This window comes from Lissotriton helveticus, chromosome 1_1, assembly GCF_964261635.1.
Source record: "Lissotriton helveticus chromosome 1_1, aLisHel1.1, whole genome shotgun sequence".
Lineage (NCBI taxonomy): Eukaryota > Metazoa > Chordata > Amphibia > Caudata > Salamandridae > Lissotriton > Lissotriton helveticus.
Window position 1 is genome coordinate 2,084,229,003 of NC_136057.1, and position 24,767 is coordinate 2,084,253,769.

General features: G+C 43.6%; 1 protein-coding gene across 1 annotated transcript in view; it reads right to left on the minus strand.

Moving 5' to 3' along the window:
• Positions 1-24,767, minus strand: part of DNAI3 (dynein axonemal intermediate chain 3) — a 1,062,540-nt gene that overhangs the window by 788,201 nt on the left and 249,572 nt on the right. The window contains exons 6-7 of the mRNA XM_078645562.1: positions 22,944-23,090; positions 13,921-14,120 (exon numbers count right to left, since the gene is read on the minus strand). Of these exons, the coding sequence (XP_078501688.1) occupies positions 13,921-14,120; positions 22,944-23,090 (347 nt within the window). The remainder of the gene's footprint in view (positions 1-13,920; positions 14,121-22,943; positions 23,091-24,767) is intronic.

Consider the following 24,767-nt stretch of genomic DNA (forward strand, 5'->3'; position numbering starts at 1 on the left):
ATACTAATAACTGTCAAGATAGATTCCTGAACAAACCACAGGGGTTCACATTGACCAGGCCAGACCCTAGATATTCCCAAAGACAACACCCAGGGATAATAACCACCTACAGTGTGGGCAAATTATGCCTTCAATGGCTACAAACTTCCACACTGGCAGAAATTAAGCAACACCTAACTTTACTTACTGATGGTGCTGACTTGCGTGATTTCATTATGGGACCGCGCAAACAGCGTCAAAAACGCTTCATAGCAGCCTCTATATATGCAGCTTACAACGAGGCCTGGAAGGTAACTCAAATTGAGACAGCAGAAAGTATACGGGAAATTGACCGTATTAATTTGGAAAAATCACTTTCTGTAGTGGACAATGGGTTAATGACTCTGTCCTCCAGAATTTTTTCTTTGGACAGCATTGTGTCTTCAGCAATCGACATAATATCGCAAGACTTACTGTTGTTACAACACGGTCAGTCTCAATTGCGTTCTATTGTACAGCTTGGCTGGACGTTACAAAATCTGCGTTCAGGCTATGTGCCTTGGCGTTTAATCAACACAACGTCACTATTCCATATCTTTAACCTTACTGATAAACAAATCAGTATGGCACAGAAGGGGGCTGATTATACAATCCTGAGCATTGAGAAACTCGAGAGATTACCAGTGACAATGTCAGAACGACCTGTCAGTGAATGGATAATACATGGGATAATTAATATTCCAATATCAACCTTCAGGTTTCAATACTGCCAAAAATATATACAGGCTGGCATGTACGAAAAATTGGGAAAAGGGTACATCAAGACAACATAGAACTTGCCCTATTCACATGCATGTGTCAGTAATAAAGGACAGAAAGTGTTTCTTAGTGGCAATAATTGTGCGATGTCACTAAGCGGTACACTTCTGTGTAAGGGAATTAGTTTGCATGGAGCCTGTGAAGGGAACTCAAATAACCTTTCATGTCACCAGCTAGGCACACCTGCAACAGAGATAGAACCATTTTTTCAAAGACTCTATAATGGGAGTTACATTCTAATTGTGGACCGCAGATGCTGTAGTCTTATGCCCGGGACTCCTTATCTCGTAACTACGACTGCGAAGGTCAAGTGCTGTGGACGCTTATTGTTCCCCAGCTCCTTTCCAGACAGGGAGGCAAGGGCATGGCCCAACTTGAAAATTACTTCTATTCGAATAGACACTTTAAGCAGAATGAAAACAGTGCTTCTTCAGACGCCAACCAGGCTCACGTCATCAAAAGAAACATATGATCTCCTAGTCGCAAGGACGACTGCAGAGATTCACTCATTGTTATCAACTAATTCCCCCATACATTTCGCAGAAATCCTGAATGAAATCTTAAATATTTCTGATACCAGTGGAGTCTCAAAAGTATTTAAGACAGTATTTTCAATGGCATTAACACCATTCAGAGCCATACTGGGTATTTTTCCAGATTTCGTCCATTCGATTTTTGGCGGACTTCCCCTCATTTTGGGACTAATTGCAGGAATCCTATTCTTAGTCCTTATATTTCGTTATGGCAAACCGTGTCACAGACAAAACACCTGCGACAAGGGAAGAAACAATCCGAGCCATTGGATACCGGGACCGGATATCAAAAATCCTGGGACTATCCCGGCTTAGAGACCTGAACATGACTAGGTTTCTTTCATTTCGACCAATGTGGCATCGATGTGTTTTACCTGTATTAAGGTGCTTGCTGTGCGGAGAAGAATGCGTGTTGGACACCTGTCTGACGCTACAATCGGATGCGCCTATGGATGCAGAAACATTGTTGGGTCCGATAACGGCTCATGCTTTGTGCTGCCCTCAAAGGCTGCCAATCCTGATGACGGCATTCGTGGAGACTTCACCGCTACGATTAAGGGGTAGTGAAGTTCAAGATGAAAGCAGCATCGACCAGGTACGACCTTCTGTCAGCAATACTAATCAAAACGTCAATGGAGACAATCATGCGCACGAATGCATGGTTACACCTTTTTCCAAGTTAGTGGAACTCTCCCAGGAAGCTGTTGACAGCTTTTTCGACAGTCTAAATGATATGATGTTCTCACCAGAGCAGAAATAGAGACTTTTGAGCAAGCTAGCACACGGTGTTCCCAACACCCTGAATTTGGCCTTCAACTTTAATAATAAAGTAACATGAACAATTTTCCCTCCAGTTCACGGACAGCAATTTTTTCAGCAGCCCCAAAATATTTTTACAATTTTTCGGGACACTTATCTTCTGCTTAAAGTAAGAACTATTCTTAGAGAACTAAAATTTCTACTTTTAGAAACTTTATAGACATTAGCTGCCCGCTGGTATGTTCATAATTATTTTATTCTGTGATGGAATGGTCTCGAACTTTTCTTCTGTATTAAGAGACATTTCATGTGTAATTCTCATATTCAAATTAGTAATAATGTATACATATGCGTGATTAATTTAGCATTATTCTACAGCTTGAGTGCATATAGTACATGTGACTATTTTTTTCCGTATATTACATAATTTCGAAATGCATTATATGTATTTTGGGGTGGTAAGGTATACACGATACTCTACAGTATGTTTTACTATGCCTAGATTCGTAAATATGGCCATAGTTAGCGTGGAGTGGGTGTGATGTATTCCTATAGGTTCTGTATCGATCCCCCTATTCCTGACCCTGTTCTGGTTAACAAGTTTAACTAGCAGCCATCCCATGATGCAGAAACCGTTATCTGATGAAGCCACACCACGGCACAGGAACGTGTTATCTGATTAGGTCATAACGCTTGCCATCTAATTAGACAAGCAATATTCCTCCAGCCCCTGATAAGGCATACGGAGTTCTCAAAACAAATCAAACCTATGACAACCTGGGAAAAACCCTGCGGCCATTGTTTTGATTTCACCGAGAACTTCAGCAAAAGAATGTGCTAACGACCAGTTCGTATGACATCCTTATTGACGTATCTATGTCCATCCTTACGTCAATCTCGGCACCTTACAGGTATAAATATTACCGGTATTGCCTTAAGCAAACACACGCGGTGGTGACGAGATCGGAGCAGCCAGACTTGCCGAAGCCCAGAGCAGAGCAGACCCCGCTGGCGCAGCCCCGCCTTCCTGACGCGCTGAGAACGAGACGCTGCTTTCTCCTGCTGAGAAATCCAGCTCAGGCGCTTCCGGGTAGCCCTCGCAGGCAGCCTGGAATATCGAGACCAGAGACGAGAGATACCATCCCTCATTCATCCTAGCTTCCAGGTACAGAACTGAATAACCCCTTGCAGAGAATTCTTGAGTCAGTCACTTGGCAAAACAAACTTAACTTAAACTGCTACTTTCTATTCCCGCCCACGTATTAGGCTTAGGTCAGGTACACTGGGGTAGGCGTAGTTAGAAACACCAGTTGAGTACGATTAGTCAAATGTTTATATGTATGTATCTATTTTATCCATTTTAAACCTGCATATGGCTTAGAAACCATATAAATGTTTTTACAGTATTATTTTATACCTCTGCTTTTATTGTATGCACTTTACTTAACCATAAGTATTGCGATAATATCGATCCATTTCTCTTGTATGAGAAAAGAGACTGATCAATAAATACCATCTTTTATTGAACACGCCCGTCTCTTCCTTTTCTCTACAATCTGGTGAGACTAAGAATGCACGTACTGACTGAGGAAAATAAGTTGTCTTTTGTTTTCACACGACTCTAGAGATACACTCTTGATTAGGGGAGAGCAAAGTTGTCATGTTCTATGGTTGTCAGAAACTAAATCCCTTCTTGTCTATCCAGGGAGGTTCAACTCCTCCTTGCCTATTCGAGAAAGTTTCTAGTGAACTCTGAGCTAGCTGGCAAACCCAAAACTTTAAGTCTAATATCGACAATAGAAGACCTAGTTAACGTCTGGTCTAGGCCTATACTATTGAAGGTATTATTCCAATGCGCAGAGCCTATTGGGATAATAGGAACTACACTACAAAGGAAAATAAGATTACGAGGCCTTCCCTAGCTCTGCCAGCTCTGCTAGGTGTGGCGGCTTCAACAAAGCTGGTAAACCCATTCAGCCAGAGGTTAGCGGTAGTATCCCATGTTTCTTGGAGGGCGATTACATTATGGCCGGAGACAAATCTAGTCCACTCCCTGTCGTTTCTTTTGGAGCTAATACCTGCCACGTTCCAACTGAGTATCTTACACGTCCCTGCCTCATCATTGTTTGTATGGCCTCCCCCCTCTGTTGGGAGTGTTGGATTGACTGATAGTCAGCCTATGTCCTCCAGACCCGACAGGGGGGCTAAACGGTTATTCGTGACCAACCCGCTACCTTCGGAGGCGCTCTGGTGGTCACGGGAATGGCGAGTTGACAAGATAGTTTGGCACCTTAGGGGTTGTAAGGATATGTGTCCATAGGGATTCCCCTCTCCTTGAGGTAGCCTCCCACCCAACCTACTCCCCTGAAAGCGTCCGGTTTGCATAGTGCGAATGGGGGGTGGGTAGAAAAAACCCAGAGGGACAGGTCTCAAGTGGTCCTTTCAGGAGATAGCAGAGCCATCCCAGAAGAGTCTATCCGCTAGGTTAGCCCCGCAAAAATTAATGACCACACAATCCCCTTGAGTAGATTTCTGCTGTTTACCAATCCAGCCCAACCTCCTTGCGTAGATGATCATGTCCGCGATATTCTCCCCACAACATGTGTCTGAACACCACTTGTTGGCCTTGGCCATGAGGTCCGTAGTAGATTCCACATCGCCTTCCCTGAGTGGGGGTACCCCTATGAAAACAGCAACTAATGGGGATGCTTCAGGTGGTAGATTAAGTTTATATTTGCTGTGGGCTACCTTCCTTGGATCAGGTATACATAGCTGAGACTGCGGGCGTAACTGCCCCTCCAAGCTTGAGGGGCGTGCCTCCTTAACTAGAAGTGGAGCTTTGGTAACCCCTGCGCTGGTCTCAGGTTGCAGCGCCACACATGGTGCCTGTACTGTTACTCCCTTACCAGACACCTTCCTGCTCCCCTCACCCTCGGGGCACAGCCCTCTATCATGTGTGAACAAACAAGGGGAATGGGTGTTAACGAGTCTATCGATTAATGCACATTTCTTAAGAAGACCATCTAAACAAGTATTTAGTGTATCCACAATATCCTTCGCAATCCCAACGAGTAAAGGTTCAATCCTTGTGACAAAGAGTGCCTCCAGTTTGTCTCCCATGGGATCAGTTGGTAAGTTAGCTGTGCTCACCCTGTTGACCCTAGTGTATTACCTTTGGGTTCCCTTGTTTTTTCTAAAAAGTGGCCAAGTAAGGAGTCAGATGCTTTGTGCATTTTGTCCTAGCCATCAGTGCCTCTGTAAGGAGCCAGATACTACTTCTGGTTAAAACTGTACAACACAAGTGGGTGGACCTAGCATCCATAATAGGAAAGGTCTAAAGAACAAACTCATAGAAAGCACAAGAAAGAAGCTTGAATTAGGTTGATTTTTGGGGTGTGAGTAGCTCAGTATTTGGGTCCAGGATCAGCTGGCACCTAGAATAAACTACAAACCACAGACTTGTAAGAAAACTACATACACTGTGGAGTCCTGGGTGCTGTGGGTTCTATGGATGCCACCACCTTTTGTTTGACTACTTTTTCCTACCCAGAATGCACTGAAAACATCAAAAATGTATTCAAAAATAGACTTCCCTCTCAGTTCCATGATAGAAAATTCTGTAATTTGTGAATAACATCAAAAGTACCACCACTCGGTGTTCCCACACTTTTACAGAAAAAGCACAGTATCCTAATGTGTGGGTGGGCCTATGGTAATGGACAGGTGCAGACAAAAACTGTGACTGAGTGAAGTCAATATACTGTCAATGTGGTTTTCAGAAGGTTAAGGTTTTGGCCTGTTCCTTTCCTATGTAATGTGCCCACCCACACATGGGAGGTACTGTTTTTATCATGAGAACTGTATGAACGTTGAATTGTGCTTCTTTGCCTTTTGCCAGGACTCCTGGATTTGTATGTAAAACAATCATTAAGCTATTGTGATTTATTTACCCATGATATTACATTTGCAGGACACTCTGGGTAATCAAACGTGATGAGATTCATGCAAGTCAAGCGCCCAGGATATGTCTATGCTTTTACTTTTTAGATATATTTAGGGTTGATAAGTTTCCGAGATTGTCGGCTGGCCCCAGGCACAAATGCTGAAGGCATCCCCTATGTAAGCCCGCTCATCAAAAACATTCCTTAGAGTCTGTGATCCTTGTTCAAACCGACTGAAAACTAATGTTTGTGGGGTACATTCACAATCAGGAAGCCAAAAGGAACACAGTGAAGCAAACTGGAGGAAATTAACATGTTTTGAATAAGAGGCTAAAAGTCTGACAAGTGCCATGTTAGTTGTGATCTTCAGGTCCACAAGTCACAGTGAGGAAAGTATCGCACCCAGCTCTAGGAACCTTGGGATGTTTAGATGTTAAAAACATGTGGTTATGATATTCTTCCATGCAGCCCAGGTGTCATATCCATGCCAAAAAGACAGGCACCATCAACAGGCATTTAGCTTTCAGTTGATTTCCAATTTTCTCAGATGCACTGTACCCACCTGTGGGGGACAGAACCCAGATACAACCCATACATATCTGGCACCACCAGACTAAGAAGATCCAGTGAAGCATATACTGGGGTCAAGCCTCAGCAGAGATATATTCATGTGTGAGAGAGCGCGGAAGGAACTACTGTGTTTTGGAAAATAAATGCACAAAAATCGGACAGATGTCAAGTGCAATATCTTCTACCAACCAGGAAGTCACATTAAGGACAGGTCTGATTGGCACGCAGCGAAAGATGTAGCTGTGTAGATGGGGAATATATGTGACTGTAGTATGTTTCCATTTAGCCCAGTAGTATTACCAAAAACACATACCCTGAACTAGCATTTCACTTTCAAATGGTTTCAATTTTCTTAGAAGCAGTAAACACAGTGTATACAGATGGAGTTCACACCTTGGCAGCAATATGTTCTAGTACAAGGGTGAATAAAGGGAGTTACTATTTATTGGAAAAATATACTTTTCAGCATGTTCTTTCAAGCAGACAGTCAGAGCAAAAGAGGTCTGACTTGCACAGTAACATTTTTTTTAGGTTACATAACATTTGCAAATATATGTGTCCTAATTGCATATTTTCCCTCATCCAAGTTTTCTTTTTTTTTTACTTGACTGAAAAATCACATGCAGAAAATATTCATAAGGAAAATATGCAATCGGACCAAAGGAAAAGTTTCTTACCTGTAATCCTAGTTCTTCAGAGGTTCAAGATGTGTTGAAGGACGTAGTTGTTTAATACCCATTCATGATTGTCTTGAATGGCTCTGCTGAGTGTGTTCACTTGAATATCCCGGATTCCCGGAAGATGGACCACTGTGACCCAGAGATTCCAGAGAATACCCATTTCCAGATTGTTTACAAATCCAGAGAAAGAGATCTGAATTGAGGTACTCCCTGCTTGTTCAGCTAATGCACAGTCTTTGTATGGTCTGCTTGAACAGGAGGGAGTTTGTCTCGAAAGATTGGAGGAAATTCTTTAGGGCTAAATATAATGATTTCAACTTCAGTAGATTGATATAATAGGACTGGTCTCTCAGCGACCACTGGCCTTAAATCTGGAATGGTGGTCCATGTAAGCACACCCATCCAAAAGGGAGGCATCTGTTACTATGGTTTGAGTTGAGATGTCTTGATGGAAATGAATTTCTTTCTTTCTGAGTGACACCACCAGTTGGGTGATTGTGTTGTGGGAGTCGTTTGATTCACTTTGTACTCTCATCTTCCAAAGAGTTGTTCCCATTGACCCTTCAGATGCTGATGCAGTGGCCTCATGTACAGGTGTGCATTCAGGACCAGAAAAATGAATGATGCTATTGATCATAGAACAGAGGATATTCATCTCTCTGTTGAATGAGTCGCTGTCCTCAGATTGCAGCAAGTCTGAAGGATAGATAATCTGTTCTCCTCTTAGGAAAACACTTGTGTGCATTGTATCTAAGATCGCTCCCAGGTAGTGAAGGGATTGGGCCCGGGAATAGATTTATAATGAATTATATGTAGGCCCAGTCGTTTGAGATTCATGATATCATTTGATAATGTTGGCTCACTTGTTGGTAAGAAGATGCCTCAATGGACCAATCATTTAGGTATGCGTTGACAAAGATGGAATAGTTTCTTACCTGTATTCCTAGTTCTCTTTAAGGGGTATTTCCACTGAAATAATTAGAACTGAATATTCCTGCCCACCTGCGGGGATCCCACGAATAGTTCCGCCCATGTGTGGGGACCCCGGAGCACTTCTTTGCAATATCCGGCATGCCAAGTATCATGCATCAGGCATTATACTAATGCATTTCAATGTGATGGTCTGCATCCCCGCACTAAAATACGAAATCACGCATTATAGCACCACTCACAGCGGTGACGCTGCAGCACCTATAATGCATGCACAATTCTGAAAGCTGTGGCGGCGCATGGTGGTGTGCAGTTGCCAGATTCATTTTAATTGACATGTCGTCCTGCTGCCCGGGGGCGACAGTTTTAAGTTAATTATCAGGCTGTTCGACATTGCTGGCAGCTGAGGTGATGAGCATGCTACTCGCACCACCGCAGCATTGCCTCGGCCTCTCTGAGGCTCACCTGGCAAACCCAGACCCACCAGCGTTGGCAGGTGCTGACTCGCCATTCTGAGCCAGCTGCCGCCCTGCAGCAGAGAGAGCTGCTGCTCGCCACTTTCGGCCGGATGTGTGCAGTGTGCGTAGGGGTATAATCATGATTGATCCCGCGGACTAGAAGTCAACGGACTCGGACCTGACCCTTTCGGTGCTGACGGCGGGGCAGGGCTGCTGGGTGTAGCTGTGAGAGCCTGTACCAGCCCGGGGGGAGAGGGCGTCTATTTCCACAGTGCCGTCTCCGCCGTTGCCTACCTCAAATGAAAGTAACTGCAAGATTAAACCTTCATTTATAACCCCAGAACTCGTACAACTATCAGTGCTTATAATAAAATGTATGTCATTTTGCTCATTTGATTGGCCAGATTTATAGTGGAGCAGTCAAGAAAGTGAATAGGTAAAGCTTTTTATTTTATGTTTGTCACAGCAGAAGAAATTAAAGAGGACACCTGCTCAAACTTTTGGTAGTGCAGTCTGCAACTTGGCTACATTCAGTACCTCAGCGACAGAAGATGCGTGCTATCATGTGAGGAGACCCAATCTGGAAAACAGTCCTCATCCACCTCCTCTTTTTTCCCCCCACTATAGCAGTCATTATGCTGTTCTCTGTACTTGAGGTGAAGCGGACACACTGCGTCAGTTTTTGGAACAGATAATCTGACCCTACTACAATTACTGACTTTGCTCAAATTTACATAAGCGTTCTTTTGTTTACAGTGGCACAGCAATCAGTGTCAATGAGAGTGGTGCAGATCTGAGAACTTGTTTTGTTTAACAGTACGGTCAGCTTAGAAGGGCACTAGGGGCCAGATGTAGGTAGGCCTTTACAGGTCGGTAACGGCCGAAAATACCGATTTTCGGCCGTTACCGACCGGTATTGAGCGATCGGTATGTAGGTGATAGAAAATAGGCCGATTCGGTAATTTTACCGAATCGGTAAACTTACCGATCGGTAAAATACCGATTTGGAAAAATTACCGATCGGTAAACTTACCGATCGGTAAATTTACCGATCGGTAAATTTACCCATCGGTAAACTTACTGATCGGTAAAATACCGATTTGGTAATTAAGAATAGGTAAAATTGAAGATTGAGATGTAGGGAGGCTCTGAAATACCGATTTTGCTTCAAAATCGGTATTTAAGAGTCGGTATTTACCATGGATTCAAATCAGGTGGTAACCAGGTGCAGCCTATAAAAATGGACCCAAAATGCAATTCTGTTTGCACAATGGCGGCATTTTATGTCATTGCAAGACGGCTACGGCTACAGGAGGAAGGAGAGAGGGATTGGCTGAGACAGAAGCAGGTCTACAGGCAGAGGGTGACCCTGTTCATGCTCACAGAGGAAGAGATACTGCAAAGGTACAGGTTGGCTCCAGACACCATCTTGGAGCTCATCAGGGACCTCCACCCACTGTTGGAGCACCCCACCCCAAGGGCACATGCAATTCCAACACATGTACAGGTGCTGTGCAGCCTCCACCTGCTGGCGTCAGGGAGCTACCAGAGCGTGGTTGCTGTGGTGGGAGGGGTGACCCAGAGCAGCCTCTCAAGGTTTTTTCAGAAATTCCTTGATGCCATGTTGCATAGGATGGAGCATTACATTTCTTTTCCATCCACCCATGCTGAACTGGTTCAAACCAAATCTGAGTTCTACCAGATGGCAAGATTTCCCCATATCATCGGATGCATTGATGGCACGCACATCCCCATTTGTCCCCCTGCTGCCACAGAATACATTTACCGCAATAGGAAGTCAAGCCACACCATCAACGTCCAGGTGATTTGCAATGCAAAGTACGTCATCACAGACCTTGTTGCAAAATTCCCTGGAAGTACCCACGACTCCTATATATTTCAGAACAGCGGCATCTATGCACGGCTGTCAGCAGGGGAATTTGGCGAAGGATACCTCCTAGGTAAGACAGAGTCTGTGACCCCTTCAACACCTATTGCAGTGAGAACTACTATTATGCATGTGAGTAATGTATTCCCATTTTCCTTGCATATGCCCTACGTTCATTTATCCTCACTCCCTACCTCAACCCCTCCACACCCAGCCAAAGGAGGTATAACCGGGCCCACAAAAGTACACGCAATGTGGTAGAACGGACCTTTGGCATCTGGAAGAGCAGATTTAGATGCCTGCACAAGGGTGGAGGTGCAAGGCAGTATACCCCCATCACCTGCTGCAAGCTAATAGCTGTTTGTGCCATGTTGCACAACTTGGCTGTGAGGAAGGGTACTGAGGTGGAGTTGTCTGACTACGAGGATCATGACGACGACAATGCTGTGCCTGACAGACAACCTGCTGGAGTCACAACACCAAGTGATGGCAGATACAGACGTGAGGAAATAACAAGCAACTATTTCTGAGTAAGTAATGAGACACAGACAGGTTGTGTATGGAACAAAAGTATTTTTATGTAGCCACAAAGTTAAAGCACTTACGTGCAACTAATTAAATTAAAGAAAGGTGGGGACAACATGTCCTGGGTTACATCACCCACACTGGACAAAGTCATTTGCGCGCGCGCTTCCCAGAGCCACTGGGATGTTCCCCACTGCCTTCCTCATGGCCTGCAGGCTCAGCTGGGCGCCTGCTACTCCTATGAGGCTGAACCACAGCGCTTCCCAAGCTGCTGCGGCTACTGCTGTCCTCTCCCTCAGGCACATCCAGGGCAGGATTCTGTGCAGTTTGAGATATCATCATAGCCTCTAGGGCACTGGTGATCTTGGCCATGCCCCTGGTGACCTCGGCCGTGTTCTGGGTGAGGCTTTCCTGCATGTTATTGCCTCGACGGCATAGCTGTGCTGTGGCTGTGGCCAGGCGATTCATGGCCCTACTGGTTACTCGGGCGTCCCTGCGCCTTGTGTGCTCTATGCTGTCCAGTTTTGTGCACAGCTGCGTGATTGCAGTAGTAATTCCTGCAGCTAGGTCAGCATTGGATTTTGCTATCTCCCTGTTGCTTTGTACCATGTCACTCATGCCCTTCCCCATTTCTCCTATTTGTTGGTTTAGGGCACGGAATTGGCGGTGGCAGGCCTGTATTGCTTTACCCTGCATGCGTTGGATGCGCACCATGCTTCCCTCCAGCCCACGGAACACAGTGCCAACTCCAGAGCCACCTGCACTGCTGGGCCTGCGGCGACGTCTGCGCATGGTGTCAGATTATGTGGTGGGCTGCAGTGCAGCAGGACGCATAGGTGCAGTGTCTTGCGCCTCAGCCTCTGCTGCCTCCATCACTGTCAGTGGGGCCACGACTCGCCTCCTGGCTGGTGGGGTTGCAGGTGCAGGCAGTAAGATTGATGGGGATGTCTCAGGAGAGAAATGCAATGAAGGGGATTGGGAAAGGTGTGGGGAGTGTGGAAACTCGGGGGTCAGGACTGTCTCCTCTTCCTGGGTGATGGCAGTTGTGCCCTCTTCATCCTGCGATGCATGGACATGGCTTGGCCCTGCCTTGTCACTCACCTCCCTCCCTGCTGCAGTCCCTGCTATTGGTGTGACTTGACTGGCTGATGTTGCCCCTAGGTGTAAATAAGCGTATGTCAACTGAGTGCTACTGTGTCACAGTGACTAAAATAAACTCTTTACACATTTCACTTTCATTAATCGGCATTACTTTCACTGCCTTGCTGATGTCTGTTCAGTTATACGTGGTCTAATATTAGCTGACTACATTTCCCATAATGCATTGCTCCTGTATAGTGCTAGCAGTACTGGACTGGGGTTGACCTGTGCACAAAGGGTTAAGGGATGCTGCTTGGTATGGGGTGTCATGCTGCGCATGCGTCTTACCTTTTGCTTTGGCTCTGGCTGAGCTGTCCACATCTCCCACTCCCACAACACTGTCTGCCTCGATGGTTGACGCCACCAACTCCTCCAGGTCAGTCAGAGGGGGTGCTGGATTCCTGCCCCCACCGGTGAGACCAGCCTGTTTGTGTAGCTCAGCCATCTTTTTTTTTGTGAGGCTCCTAATGTCGTAGAACCTTTTTTTAAGGTCTTCGATGCTCCTGCTGGTGACTCCCACAGCATTCACCCTTTCACCAATGTCTAGCCAGAGCTTGCGTTTAGCTGACTCAGTTAGAGTGAGGGAAAGCTTTCCAAACAGTTGTGTGTGGACTCTAACCACCTCCTCCACTAGTACCTGCAGCTCCATACTGCTGAACTTCAGTTTCCTTTTCCTCTCTGCCTTCTGACTCTCACTGCTGCTAGCCATTTTCAATGTACAACACTCCCAGTAAACACTCCCTGCTGCTCTGTGTCTCTGCTCAGCTCTGACTGCCTCTCCAGAACCTTCTAATGAGTTGCAGCTGCCTACGTAGCCACTTCCTGGTAGGAAGGGGGAGGGTGGTTGCACCTGATTGGCTGTTGTATTAAGTTTCACTTTCGTTTTCTGCCCGTTTTTGAGAATACCGATCGGTATTTACCGATCGGTATTTCCAATGCATTCCTATGGGCCTTTTGGCCCATAGGAATGCATTGGAAATACCGATCGGTAAATACCGATTCGGTATTTACCGATTTTCCGATCGTCCGATACCGACTTTTACCGAATCGGTAATATATACCGATTTTTAAATACCGAATCGGTAAAATTCTGTAAAATCAAATTACCTACATCTGACCCTAGGTGTTTAAGTTTCTGGTGCTTTGCAGCAGTTTTAAGATCTCCTTACAGAGGCTTGTTGCTCAAATGGGTGTAATTTCTGATATTTATATGTTATCCTGGTCTTAATTACTTTTTTTGCTTGCCAGAAAGTGCTACTCATATTCGTTAAATGTCACTCACAGCAATCTGAACCCTGGGCAGATAGGATTTAGCTTGCTTACACTTGCCAGGAATAACCAAGGGGATTCCTGGCAGGCAGGCGTAAGCCCGTTTAAGGCCAGCCATTTGTAAGGGAGAACAAAGAGACCAACAATTGCACATATGCTTCCAGAACTTAATGTCGATTTAAAAAAAGAAGACAGCACAGAGGTTTGCAAATTTTCCGGCAGTGAAGGGATTAAGCAATTCATAAATTAGATTCCGTTTATTGTAGCCCATGCATCAATGCTCAGAAACATTTCACACAAGCAACATGACAGAGCTTGTTATTTTCAGGCATCTTTAAATACTTCTTTGAAAACATTTACCCACTAAAATCCAGAACATATTAATCAGGTAGCCAAAATGTATTTCTAAAGAGTAATAGGCCTGCCTACCACTTAGTTTGCGTACTCGCTTCCTTTTCTTGAGCGACAACTTGGATGCCAATGTCCCTCTCCTTCATTTCAATGGTGAAACGTTTATCTTCATATGAAGTGCATTCTATGTAGCCATCTTTTACATCTAAAGGATTTTGATCACTAAAGGAAATTGGTGCACCAAACTTTTTTCGGATTCGGGAAACCTTATACTTGATCTACAAAAACACAAGATGTTTAAAAGTTAATTATTCTTCAATTAAAATGACACAAACTTCATTAAAAGTCAATTGTACTCCATCACTCATGCCTTAGATTATCCATTCCACAAACACGCTAGTTCCTCAAAGCAGAACAATGGTTTGGCATGTGTAATGCTTATAGGGTCCAGGGAAAAGCTGTATCAAAGACTTTCGTTTCTACATTACCTTTCAGCAAAACCCTAAATATTGTAGACCATTCAACACAACTATTTACAATCTAGACAATTCAAGCAACCATATTAATCATTACTGTTTCCTTGAAGCAACGACTTCATTTATTGACACAACATATGTAATAGTAGAATGTTCAAGGCAAGGTCATCATACAAGTGGTAACATTGAAATAGACTATACAGTCACTGAATATGAGGCATTTTTCAGGGATTCACATTAGTGCATGGTAGTACTAACCAAATGGAACTGAGCTTACATTCAAATGGCTGGTACTGCAAACAGCCGAAGGTTGAATACTCAGAAGCAGAAACCTGTAGCAGATAAGGATAATTTATAAATGTATACAGGGTATAAAAGATCTCCCTAAGGAGGAAAGGTATGTGTAAATACAGAAAGCGTTCTTCTTGTGCCAAGGGATACAAGCTGCACCAAATTGTTGAAGTCTGGTGGAAAAAAACATAAAGCCTGGGATTGTATTTTACCCACTGTATAGGGTTGCTTAAAAGTTGAGGTCAGAAAACTCCGTTTGTGCTATGGTCATACTCTTAGGTAATGGCACAGGCATATTCACACTGTATGGAATCCTGAATGGGCAGGGTCTCAAACGCAAAACTCCCAGTAAGAGTCTTGGAGCACACTTATCACTAAATATTACTGTTGTGTATGGAAATATACTTATAGGCAAGAGAGCAGTGAGTACATAAACACATCTTAACCACTCTTTTGAAGGTGGTTCATTAACTGAACAATATAAGCTGTCTGAACTAGAGAATTAGACAGATGGTTACTGATGTAATATTCACATTTTCTGCTTATGTGCCCATCACTGCATTTCATATATTATTTTTATTTCGAGTGCATTTTTTCTCATTTACAAACATTACATTTAGAGTTATTTGCACGTGTAGTGCTTGTTTTATTGTATTTGATAGTGCATCAATTATTCACCTATATGTATTCAAGTGGGTTAGAAAGTTTTATAGAATTAACTGAAGGTGCAACAAGAGAAATATTTGATTTCTTGCATCAATCTGGGTACAGACAAGTATGAGGCGGAGAGAATTTTTCAAATTCCTTGGAGACAGATATAGACCAAGTAGAAGCTGTAAACACCGTTTGTGAAGCCCACAGGAAGCACGTAGGATCCAGCCTAGCCTTATTGGCCCGCTGGGAAGCCAGAACTACTGAGCGCAGAGATAGACAACAAATATCTTCATACACTTCATCACTTTGGTTTTTCCACTCAGGCATGTGTATGAGAGGTGTCCTTAGAAACTCGCGCATGGAAGAGGTGTGGCGGCGCGGCCAGGGCCACTGACTCTGGAATCTGGGGATCACGGTTCGATCCCCGGTGCTGGCGGCAGATTAGCCCAGTACCATGTGACTGGACAATAGCCTGCTTAAGCTCCCGACGGCCCCCAGCGCCTAGAGACCTTTATAAGTGATTGTTTCCGCTTTACTAATGTGGATTATTATTATATTATAATATCTTTTGGCACCAAACAGCTCAGCTAAAGGCAAGAAGGCAAGGGATGGAGAACAGAGACTCAGTCCATCTTTGCAGGGAAATTCGGAAAAAAACATTACAATGTTGCAATCGCTGTTCAGATTATTTTTAATAAACATTTTCAGTGTCACTGTTTTGTTCATTTTTTAGAGGTACAAGTATATACATTGTATACACTAGGATAGGAAGTTGAATTCAATAAATTCATAAATCATATTCATAATGTGTATTTGTGAGTCTCTCTAGTCATGGTGAAAAGAGATTTGGAACTGAAAAACCACAAATAATCCTGTGAGTCTCACAGGATTTATCGTTACACAGAATGCACCATCCACATGTAATGTTCTGGTGGTTCGTAGACTGCAGTACACCAGCTTTAATGTCCATATTTAATAAATTAGCACCGAACAAGTACTGTCATCAGCAGGTCTAGAAAACCTAATTTCAGGCCAGCCAAGGGCTGTTCAACTTTTCGCAGTCGTGTTCAATCATGGAAATTATTGATAGGACTGTGATGTTATTAGTCATGAGAAAGTCACACTTTTGTTCTGATCTAATATGCTTTTTAAGATACTCAAAAAACATATTTGGAAGCAAAAAATTGTCATGGAATGTATTTATTTCTGGTTTCATATAGCACAAGCTGGACCCAATAAAATGATAGAGAGTTTTACAAAAGAAACCAGAAACACCATCGAAACAAACAGTAAAGCGCTGAAGGATACATCGACTATAGGCTATAATATACAGAGTTAGGTAATTTTCACTTATTTTTACAATCTTATGAAGTGCACTGAACCCAAAAACACAATGAGAAGCATCACCAGCAGGGACCGGAGCAGGTAAGCGTGGTGAGACGGGCGGGGTGAGAGGGAATGTCGACAGACAACTGAAAATAATGTATGTGTTTATTTTATTTCCCCTATTCCGTCATCTGGCGACACCCCCCTGGCCCACCCCACTGCACTGGTTTCCTGAGTATATTGAGCAAGCGTGTGGGGACTTTATATTTACTTACTGTCTCCTATATTGTTACTTTTTTCTCCCATTGCTTCCTGCGGTAACATTTGAACACACCTATTAGAGTGTGACTATAAGAGGAACCCAACCAGATCAGACCATGAGGCAAATGGAGCCCTTACACTGGGTAAACAATGAATTAAGGACTTACACTAGGATTATGTATGGCACTCCTTCCCCCAAGTGTGTTTTTATCACCAGTGCATGTGTGGTATGAATGAGTATATTTTTATGTCAGATGTGCCACATTTGTTGTCATTTTTAAAAGTTGTATTTAAATGAGCAAAAAGTGTCAATCTACATTTTCTAACAATGGTGTAGATGGGGGACTTGGGGGGGCACTCCCACACAGGCAGCACAGTTTCTGGGGTCAGCGGCCTCCCCCCGCCCCCCACTCTTAACTGCGGCTGTTGCGTGGCGGCCACCATAGGAATCGCCAGCACCTCCCCTATTTGCTCTTTCAAAAGGCCGCTATGGGCAGAAAACGCAGGGGCCACCACGAGCGGCCGGATGTCTAGCTACGTCACTGACCCCTGAGATCGAGTCTGCCCTGGTGTTATAATCTCACCAGGGTGGGATGAGGTGGCAAATGATCAAGCATGTCACATTACATGAGTGAGTCTATCTTCTCTAATTCTTGGAATTGCCCACCTCTCTGCAGGGATACTAGCAGTAGGTAGATAGGAATATAAAAAAAACTAGGGCTAGGAAGACAATTCACTATGGCCCACATGCATCATTGTTGGTATTTGCGATTCCTAAATTGCGAAAATTAAGGAATCGCAATTTAGAAATCGCAAATACCTATTGTTAGACCTGACAGCCCTTTGGGTGGTCCCTCCTATTATTTATTTATTTTGTCCCTTTTTGCCTCCTAGTACTCTTCATTTTCTTTTGTGTCCACAAAATTTTTAGGTGTTGTCCTAGGGGATGGGTGCTTCCTTGTCCCTATAATTTTTTAGACCTAGGTGACCCTTAAAATGGTGGAAGAGTAGGGAAACACAAAATGGTGGTCTGTCCAGATCACCTCATAGCTTGGGGCCATAGGGTTACAGTGAGGGGTTCTAGAACCTTCTAGTCCACTTCGGACTCCCTTGGCTTGAGGACTGGTGGGCAGCCATTTTGTCTTGTTGTGGGGAGTCTAGTCAGGAGCTTAGGCAACTGGGAAGGGAGGTTGGTGCGCGAAGTGGAGGTTTGACTGTCCTTTGGGGTTGCTACCTCTCACTGTTGATGCCATCCCCTATGAGCTGACATAGCCCTGCCCCCCATTAGCTTATTGAGGCACATCATCCTTCTTTGTGTCTTTAATTGGGACTCTAACCGAGGTGAGAGGGCATACGAATTGGCAGTTGGGGGGGTGTCACTACCTCCGGGAAGGGACTACGAATCCTGCCATTCCATCCTCACCCTTGTTGTGCGGCCGTCTGGAGGCCTCGGCTGCCCGACTCCTAGCTGACCGGTCAGAATCCCCCGGAGTCTGCCTCATCAGTGCGGGTTTCAAGGCATTACTGCAGACCCCGGCTTTACCGGCGCACGCTTTACCTTTCTGTCCAGACCCCCTGCATCGTGTGGGAAAGGAGCGGCGCTGAAGCAGCCAGGCCCCCGCTTAAGTGAACCTGAAGGGGGCCGGCGTGAGAGACAAGTGGCACTTTCGCTGTATGCGAGGAAGTCAAAGGTGAGGCTAAGTAAAGTCCCGCCCCAGCGCTGACAAGAAAGAGAGACCGGGAGGAAAGGGGTGGAATCGAAGGGGGCCAACCCTGAGCGAGTCCCCCGCCCCGAGGGAGGTTCTTTCCACATCCCAGCGCTGAAGTGAGGGACGCGAAAGAGAGAGAGATCAACCAGCGAAGGCGAGTGAATTCCTCTCAGGAAGTTTAGCGGCTAGGGTTCCTCCTCCCCTGAACAGAGCGGTAGAAGAGAAGACCTCAATCGGTGGAATCTCAGAGATGCTGTTAACGCCTCAGGCGTCGAAGTAAGCTGGGAGTTGGGTTGGTGAAATAGGATATGCAGAAGAACTCTGCGGGGCCTGTACTTTGATCGTTCTCTCTTTGACTCATCGGAGAGGAGTGCGTGGAGGCCCTGGGTGCTAGAGACAGCGAAGTTACACTGCGGGTGGAGTTCAGAGTTTGTAAAGACGAAGGATTCAGGAACCGCTCCGGTCTGACTGGAAGTAATTTGAAACTGGGGCTTGGCGAGTTAACGAGTGGGACATGTTAACATGCTAAAGCAAAAGTGTAGCTATAATTCCTTGAGAGAATTTGCCTTCGGAACTTGTTTTCTTTCAAAAAGGGGGTAATGTAATGAATTTATGTTTACAGCTAATCTACTCTCTCTAATACATTGAGTGCTAAAAGGAATCGCTTATGAAATGTGATCTGGTACTTTAACATATGTTTACAAATGCAGGTGTTCCAGAAGTGATGCCTATTATGTGATTTAATGAATTGTATGCAACTGATAAACCAACTGAAGGAAAGATAAAACTTTTCTACCTTTTTATAATTACGGTGTAGTATCATTTTTGGGTGGATGTACGCTGGATTACTGTGCGAGTGTGGCGCAAGTACCTCAGACAGCCTAAGAGTTAGGCCTTACCCCTTGAGCCAGGCTACCCCAGGTAGACGGGTGACTTCGGGTCCAACACCTATGCATTAAAAATTCGCAAATATTTTTGCGATTTCCTATTTTTCCTTATTTGCGATTCCCAATTTTGCGAATCGCAAATAAGGAATCCCTTTACATTGATTCCTATGGGCCTAGAGGCCCATAGGAATCAATGAGAAGGCAGTCTCATTTTGCGATTCACAATTAAGGAATCGCAAAATGAGAATGCAATTTCAAGGGTGCAGGGGGGTCCAAAGGACCCCCCTGCACCCCTGAAATGTAACATAAATACCATTTTTCACACATACATGCCCCAAGGGCATGTGTGTGTGTAAAATGAATGTTTCAAAAATGCACTTTTGTGCATTTTTGAAACTTTTCGCAAATTACCATGAAGGTTGACTTCATGGTAATTTACCACTTCTAATTTGCGAGTTCGCAATTTTTTTTAAAATGATGCATTGCATTTAAGAAATTGCAAAATTGCGATTTCTTAAATGCAATCGCACTTTAAGAAATCGCCAAAAAATTGCGATTTCTTAAATTGCGAAAAAAACAAACTCGATGCATCTCAAAAATTGGATTTGCATTTGCAAACGGCCGAATTTTGCGATTCAGACCGTTTGCGAATGCAAAAACCAATGATGCATGTGCCCATATGCACGCTAAGAGGATGCCACACCAATTCTGTGTTTTGAGTGTTTCCCATAAGGTAGGCGTTAGCCCGGTGTATTGCCTCTTTCTCTCTCTTCAGTGTTTGGAATGTATAACAACCCAAACACTTTAAACCTAACAAAACCTAGATTGGAATATTCATTCTGGAGGGTAAAAAGAGAGGGCAAGAGGTGAAGCAAGAGGCTCCTGGAATGAGACTACAGAGCGAAATCTAGGGTGAGAGGAAGTCTTAGGTTAGGAGAAGACAGTAAGGGGAAAAAACGAATAGTGATGGGCTTAACAAGAGGTAGTGAAAAATGGAGAGTCAGAAAAATATTATCCTCATTTAGGGAGAAAGGAGAAATAGTTAATGTACAAAGAATATGACAGTTGAGTTTTCATATCTTTAGAAAGTCAGCAAATCTAATTATTACAGGTAGGGCATTTCATAATGGAGAATAAGCATTTGAGAAAGTTTGGGTAGCCGCTTTGCATGTGTTGAATTGATTTAGTGTCCAGGTTATTGTTATACATGACTCTTAGATAAGAATAATAGCAGAATGAAAACATTCAGGTCGATTGAGAGTACAGCAGTCTAAATAAAGTATGTCAATTTCAACTTAACTTTGGCTTTTAAAAGGATCTAGAAATACGTCTTAGGGGAAAGTTAACTGCTGCCTAAATGGGCAGTAGGAAAAAAGCAGAAGTAGCAGCCAAAATAGTTTCCAGAATCCCTTTTTGGAGAGAACAAAGGACTGTACAGCCTGACGAAAGCCAGTTGGCTGGACGAAGGATGTAGACTAGTCCTACCTTTAGATGCTACATGTTCAACATGCATAGTAATTTAAGCTCATTATCCAGTAGAGAGGTTTTCGATGTGCCATTCATCATGCTAATAAACGCTAAGTTTAGAATCATGTGGTACCTGATTAGGATGTACTCGGTTTTCTCTGACCTCTTTGAATTCATTTACAGAAGTTTGAAACCAATCAAGCTAGCACAGATTTTTAACACATGGATACTTTTCATATAGGAAATCTTAAAGTAGATCTGAGTGTCTTTTGCTTATTGATAGACAGACATGCCTCTCTTCCTATTCTTTAGATGTTACGTACGGAGATTGGACAACATAGGTCAAAGCTTCGACTCCTGGGGAACAGTGAGCACAATACAGGCTGTCATATTGGTGCAGATTCCCATCCTGACCAATTGCTTAAGAAAGGAGGTGAAGCATTTCAGCACCTCTATACCAAAGGACATGTAAGTTTCATAAATCTGAATGAGCGACAGATGGTCAACTTTATCAACTGGTACGGATACGTGGAGAAAGACAAGCAGGCCAGGGTTAAACTATCCAGCACACAGTGACTATCGTTTAGGATTTTTAGTGCTGCTGTTACAGGTGTGCAACTTATAAGGAATCCAGATTGGTGTGGGATAAACGATTTATTTTCTTCAATGTGATTAGTTAGGTGGAAGTCATCACATTTCTTGGGTACATTGCCCATCTAAGGTAGTTATGTGGTAGCTTGATATTAGGCACTAGAGTTTTTTTCTCCTTGCAGTAATTGTTTTCTGCAAAAAAGTAACATTACCAATTTTTAGGGCATCCGAGAATACACTGGAAGAGGACAAAGTCTACCTGCATATTGCTGGTCTTTCTGTAGAGTGGACTATTGGGCAAAAAATGATCAACAGAATGTGACTCAGAGTAAACACGAGTGGCAGAGAATAATTCATGCACTCAACCCATCATGAGGGCATGGCCAAGGAGAAAGATGACGGTGGTCAGGAAGATCATCAGCTCCTAGACCGGCGACTAGATATAAATGATATCCTAAAGAACAGTTAAACAAACAAAATGTCGCTACAGCGCCCCATGATCTGCTAAGGTGGAGTTAGACTCTGAAGACATCAGATGATGCATTAAAGCAGAGATTTAGCAGCCGATTGAGGCCCAGTGTTTAATGGGGGCACACAGCCAAGATGGCCCCAGGCTAGCACCTGTAAGTGAAGGAGCGCCTGGCGATGCCTGGACTTGGCAAACCCTTCCTCGATTCACCTAACACAACAAAGGGTGTGAATGACCTCATAGGGGCATTGGATGTGGGGCCAGAGAGCAGCTGTTCCATAGACCTGAGCATGGAGGATCAACGTGGGTTCATGATGATGAATAGTGATGGCACGCAGTAGCAAAGAGCAGGCCAGATCCTAAAATCAGAGTAGGGCACTGGGCAGCTGGTGGCGCACCTGAAGCTGCTCCCGAGAGGGGTGCAGGTTTAATCAATGCTTGGTGGGTACTGCCCTATCTCCTCCGCTGACATTCTTTCCTTCCTCCCCAAGACATCAAGGATGGGAGAGGGTCCGCTAAGGAACTTGTTTCACCAAGATAGTGAGGTAATAGGAACCACTCCTTGGCCATCTTTCATTATCCACTTTCTTCTCTTGTGCTAATAGGAGGATACATATAACTGATGTCCAGAAGCTATTCTGAAATATAATTGTATTAGTGCATGAAAGAAGACATGAATAAACATTATTTGATTTATCCAACCGAATCAACACTTCCAGAGAGGGGAAGTTTCGTTCAAAAATGGAAATGTTAATATGAAATCAAAATATCGTGCTGCACTATAAAGTATTCGGACAAGAATGTGCAAGGGCCTCAGGGTATTTTTAAATGGGAGAGACATGGCTTGGTGAAACTGATAAAAAATAAGCATGCAGTTTTTTCCATTTGCATACTATTTCTTGATCAAATATGTTAATATTGTTTTCTCCTGTTTGCATGTGTAATTGACAAACATACTGTTCATGCCCACCTTGGCTGGAGCTTGTATCACGCTTTCTGCTTCAATTTCAGCTTCACTGCCCAGTGAAACCCAAGCTTTAGGGACGGGAGGTCTATAAACAAATTCGTCCTCTATCGTTTCCTCTGTTTCTTGTTCAGCCTCCTGATCCTGTGGGGGCTTGAAAGAGATACATATTTATTTTTACTATTAAATAATAATGACAAAATAGTTAACTCTTAGTCGCACAAATTTGCAACATTTTAGCTCAAATAATATAAAATCTAAACAAGCATGCAGTGGCAAAGTCATTAGATCTGGCTTTGCTTTGGAAAACTGTTTGGTACCAGTATGGAAACCGGTTGTGTTGCTCTGAGCTGTCTTAGAAAAAAAACTCATGACGCAACCCCTTGAGCCATGACGATATGGAAGTTGTGAGCAGCCCTCCTTTATTGAACAGACAGTAAAAGCAGAGTTAAACATCACTACCTAAGAAGAGGGTAATACAAACGACTCAGAGGAATACGTATGTTTTGTAAGTTGGAAACATACATGGCATAAACAACAAACATTCTATGGTAGATACTTTTGACGATGGACTAATATATTTAGTGCACTTGTAAGAAAGCCTGTGGGAAACCAAGTCTTTATTATCTGTGATAAAAAAAAAGCTGTTGATACAATAATGTGATATATTGACGGGAACGTACAACAGATGAACTTTGCAAGGTTGACTGGTAATTGTCCTTAGCCTGTTGTAAAGACAAGTAGGGCTGCATTTGATAAACAAAAAAGCCACGAACCAGCAATAACATTTTTATCACAAATCAGTATAGTAAATACATCAAGAAACTCACAACCAAGCTCAATTACAAGGCACAGGTCAGCTTGCTTCTTGAGTCTAACAGAAGAACTACTTGAGCTCTCCAACCAGTGGGAGCACAAGTAAGACAATGTAATCATTGAAGAAATGTTATGGCCTTGATGGACATCCTATTCAAACAATGCAAAATTATTTAAAACCCTTCAAAGTCAGTAGCCGAAAAGTTATGACCATAACCCTACCCTCTCTGTACCGATGTTGCATGTATTTTAAAAATATATTAGTAACATGGGGTCTCCCAGACAGCTAGAGCTGTCTGCAGCATGACCTAAAAGGGGTTTTTGAACAAATATTTATGTTCAAGCTCCTCAAAATATAGCACTTTAATAATACAAGCCTGATCTGTTTAAGGCCCATTCTACAGTACAACTAGCTCTATTTTTTCATACTCCTACAAACCAAGGTGAGGAATAATAACAACTGGCGATAATATATACTAAAGAATACGGAAAAAGTGGTGGATGGAATGCTTGAATTAATCTCAGCCACTGTTAATTACTCAGGCTGCATCCACGTCCATCATCATTTTGCACATCATGCCACCTCAGTTTGGACCCAGCCAATTGCAAATCAGTCTTGACCCTGCTCCAATGGGAACAGTCCTGTCCGAACTACTAGGTCAGGTCCTACCTGATCCACAACACAAACAACCCAGAAGGATAAGTTACTTGCCTGTAATCATAGTTCTCTTCCAGGGGTATACTCATCAAAGTCATAAGCACTGAATAGTCCTGCCCACGAGCGGAACCCAGGAGCAATAGCCAATAATATGAATAAATCTACATATATATATATTCACTGAAAAAACTATAGGTTTCACACATGTTATAGTTAGGAATTAGTATTTCAAAAACCATGCAAATTCATTGAAAAAACCATAGGTTTCACACATGTTATAGTTAGCTGTACATTTCTCTCATACAAAACCTTTGAAATTCCTCCGTTATAGTTAGCTCAGCTAACTATAACTTGCG